Source organism: Sinocyclocheilus rhinocerous, unplaced genomic scaffold, assembly GCF_001515625.1.
Source record: "Sinocyclocheilus rhinocerous isolate Xijiao unplaced genomic scaffold, SAMN03320098_v1.1 scaffold1600, whole genome shotgun sequence".
NCBI classification, from domain to species: Eukaryota; Metazoa; Chordata; class Actinopteri; order Cypriniformes; family Cyprinidae; genus Sinocyclocheilus; species Sinocyclocheilus rhinocerous.
In genome coordinates this window covers 2,756,152-2,760,385 of record NW_015665129.1, presented here as the reverse complement: position 1 = coordinate 2,760,385, position 4,234 = coordinate 2,756,152, and the positions used below count along the sequence as shown (strand labels likewise).

Genomic DNA, 4,234 nt, shown 5'->3' with positions numbered 1-4,234 from the left:
TTTTTTTGTGGTTTAATCTGACCTGGATATGAGATTCTCCTTAGCTTAATTCAATTCATCTAGCTGAAGAAGGAATGTATTATAATAATAGTGTTTTATCAAACCCACATAATAACATGTGACACACAAAGGCTCTAAATAACATGCTCTGGACTGTCTCTGTGTTTCATGTCTTGTTTCCTGTCTCTTTACAGTTGGAGGGCACGACTCCAGTGAAGATGCCCGGGCCTGCATGGAACTCATGATCTGGAAGATCAAAGAGGATGCCAAGGTGAAGAGATGACCTCTGACCCTGCCAGTTCTCTCACACTATGTTACGACCTGGAGTGATTTTCGATGAACAGAGCGTCATAGAGGAAAAGTCACTGAAGCTCTTCATAATAGGCCGTGCGTCACTTGGGTCGGATAAACTGCGTCAGAGTAAATGCTGCAGTTTGCATGAGGGGGGGAAGAAAGAGATGGACTGACACAAAGGGGAGGAGACCTGGATGGATAATGTGATAGATTGCAAAGCCTAGACCACCATGGCACCTAGCAACCAGAGCTAGTGCCCTATCAAACAAGCAATCCTAATTCCCACCATGCTAAAACTGACCTAGTAATGGCCAATATTATCACAAGTGGACATAGATTGGGGTGAGGGTAATTAACCTTTTGTTGAGTTAAAGTATTCTCTATTTTTTTCAGCATTATTTATTTATTTTCAAAGACCCTAGTCCCCCAAGTCATCGATTGTGATGATGTTTTAATTTTCACTTTAGGTGATGTGGCTCCTGGAAGGTCTATGTGTTGCACTCAAAGGTTGTTTGTGATATAGATGTATATTAAATCCACAATTATACTTGAAACCATGTTTTTTCAGCACTGATGTGATGTCATTTCCTCTAGTAATAATGTATAGCAATCCACATACTCAAAAACAGTGTCTTGTCTAGCTGCGAATATGTAAAACTAGATCACTTTGGCATTTTCATGATCCAATGCCTTGTAAACCAGACTCAGTATTCTTATCTGTACTCAAATTAGTACAATTTGTTTACATATTCAAATTTGTTGATTTATTTTTGTGATTTATACACACAAATCATGAGCGGACAGGACAATAAGAAAAAAATAAATAAACAGTTTACTTTGATTTACTTTTTAATTCACTTTAATTTGTATTAAGCAGTTTAAGCTATTAAATGCAGTATATTGTAAACTGACACACTAAATGTCACGTCATTCATTTAGGCCTGCCACTTTAAACACATTACTTTCAATTACTGTCAAAACTAAAGATCAAGATGGCTGTGCAGTGATTTGTAATGTTACTAAATGGATTGACATTAATGCCATGTGCTGTAAATAAGTTGTATCTAAACTGTTTTTGTAGCGGTTTAGTTTTGTTTTCTATTAAAATCTATAAATAAAACACAAAAATCACAGTATTACAGTATTAGTAAGTATTACATATTTTAAAAAGTATGTACATATACAGTGCCATTTAAAAGTTTGCTGTCAGTATAAGATTTATTTATATACATATATACAGTATATATATATTGTGTGTGTGTGTATATGTAATTATTTTATTTAGCAAGGACACATTAAATTAAATACAAGTGACAGTGAAGACTTTTATATATTAATTTTTATTTCTGATTCAAAAATTCTGTTTCTAATAAATGCTGTGGAACTTTCTATTGATGTTGATATTTATAAGAAATGTTTCTTGAACAGCAAATTAGCATATCAGAATGATTTATGAAGGACTAAAGACTGGAGTAATGGCTGCTGAAAACTCAGCTTTGCCATCACAGGAATATAAATAACATTTGAAAGTATTATAAAATAGAAAATGTATTTTAAATTGTAGTATTTCACAGAATTACTGTTTTTACTGTATTTTTTAATCATATAAATGCATCCTTGGTGAACATAAGAGACCTTTCTTGGAAAAATAACATCATACTGACCCCAAACTGTGTGTGTGTGTGTGTATTTCAGCAGCAAATGGACAGATGAATACGTCCAACTAAATTTCTAAACACACACGGATGTCAAGTCTTTGTTTGAGAATATTCTCTGATCTTTTATCCTAACCTGTCTGTTCCACTTCACCATCTTCCTCCAGTTAATGTCTATATATGAGATCTTTTCCAGCAGGTGCCTGACTAAGAACTCTTTCTTCAGCAGCTGTTTTCTCGGACAACAAAATGACACAAAGAGCCTGTGGAGGCATAGAGGGGAGGTCTATTGTTTCCCGCTCACCCCAGGCCCATGTGTTTACCCTGGGCCCCAGCCATCTCATGTCACAGACCCGGACCCCAGGTATTAAAAACTGCGGCAGGATCAATATCTCGCACAATGTCCGGGTGGCCGGGAAGGGGGCGGCTCTCACTGTGTTTATCGAGTGATTTAAAGATCTGAGCATGTGCAGTGAAACAGCTTAAAATCTTGTTCATTATCAAGTTCGATCAGTCGCTCTTCTGATCACCTTTGACTGCTGGGGTCACCAGAGAAGAGGAGAGCCGCTCATGGCCAAATGGTAGTGTTTTTGCCATTTGGTTTGATATTTAGTCATCTAATGAAATGACATTCATATATTTTTATATGATAAGGCATGCTTTTTGTGAGCATCACTAAGCACCAAGCAAGATTAAGTAAAATCGGTCAAAACCTGCAACCCCAAAGAACTGCTTATCATATGTCATTAGCCCATTGTAAAATATTGTCACCTAATTAGGTGATTGATCCTCCAGTTATTTCCAATATTGATCCATTAGGCTTAAGATAAGCCAGACTCGTGCAATGGTCTGGTTTAATAGGTTTTGTTTAGGTCCACAGAGATCAAAAAAGCGTTGACTTGAGTGTCTGAGGCTTGTCTTTGGTTAATAGGGTCTTGTTAGTGCAGATTAATATCAGTGTGTAACATCCACAGCTCTGTTTTGTATATGAGATTTCTATCCCAGATCTGAGTAACTGTTAACACTTTATTTCACAACATGGTGTAGTTTGTTTGTTTGTTTTATATACATTGGGTCCATATCTGGAAAACAAATAGATATTTAGGTTTTGTAAATATATATATATATATATTGAATATAATATGAAATATAGCAAAGGTTTTAGCTAAAAAAATTTTTTTTTTGCCGTTTTTAAAATGTCAATGTATATTTTTGCTATATTTCAAGATGTCTAGACCTTGTTTAAAACGCCTTCATCCATGTTTTTTTTATGGAATTTCAATGGGTGTTCATGAGTTAACTGGTAGATAAACAGTTGATAAGTAAGGATCAGGTCATTATCTGGGTTAAACATCTGGTGCACCTTTTTACTCCTGCAGTGCATTTAGTTTTTTTTTTTTGAGCTCAATAGCTTTTGTGTTTTCGTGTTCAGAGGCTCTTTTGAGAATTTCACTGGGTGCCTCTTACTGGAGCTTAAACTGTGCTGCTGACCTCACGCTTCTGGACCCTCACTGCGCGGGGTCAGAGGCCAAGCTAGCCACATCGATTTCCCCCTATGAAGAAGTCTTTAGTCCCACAGCACTTCTCCTAAGGCCCCCCTCACACACTCCTGTCCGCACAGAGCTGCCCGGAGAGCCAATTGTGCCGCGCTGGGATCGATCCAGCGAGTGTCCGAGGGGCCTCTTGGTTAAGCGGCTCTCTCTCAGATAACTGACAACTACAAAGCTCTCCTCTTGACAGGCGCTTGTCAATACAAATTTCCACTATTGATAAGTAATTAAAGAAAGGCAGAGCATTCTGCTCCTCACTCCAACATCTGTTAAACAGGACCTGTAAACAAAATCTCTCAAAAGGCTAAATGAACCCCCTCTGTCCTTCTCTAGAGCCCCCCTGTAGTTTTAAACCAATCCAAATCATATTAAAACGCTTTCAGTTAGCTGCAGCTTTAAAAACTCCATTGAGATAAAAGGTCCAATTCTGCTCATGAAGGCCATTCTTTAGTACAAAAGAGCAAAAGTTTCCTCATACTCCAAATTGAGTTCTACTAGAACCTCAAAGACTCAATAAAATTATTGTTTAATAATTAAAAAAAAAGGTTTAATATTTATCCTGGGCTATGTTATTGGAGTTGTTACTGGAGTTATATTAATGACATATCACATTGTACATTCATAAATCCCTGGTTTGCATTCTTATGAGCATATTTGCATTGTCAGTATCATTGATTGGACGAACACAGCGAGTGACTTGTCTTGCATCATATAAATAGTATGTGCCATTCAGTT

At 36.9% G+C, this 4,234-nt stretch overlaps 1 protein-coding gene across 2 annotated transcripts in view; it reads left to right on the top strand.

Moving 5' to 3' along the window:
* rexo1 (REX1, RNA exonuclease 1 homolog) overlaps nt 1-1,368 on the top strand; it is a 13,159-nt gene extending 11,791 nt beyond the window's left edge. The window contains exon 16 of one of the 2 annotated variants that reach the window (XM_016542307.1): nt 195-1,368. In XM_016542307.1, coding sequence (XP_016397793.1) covers nt 195-283 — 89 coding nt within the window. In that variant the 3' untranslated portion in view covers nt 284-1,368. The remainder of the gene's footprint in view (nt 1-194) is intronic. The other variant, XM_016542308.1, reaches the window with a different exon arrangement.
* The last annotated feature ends 2,866 nt before the right edge of the window (nt 1,369-4,234 follow it).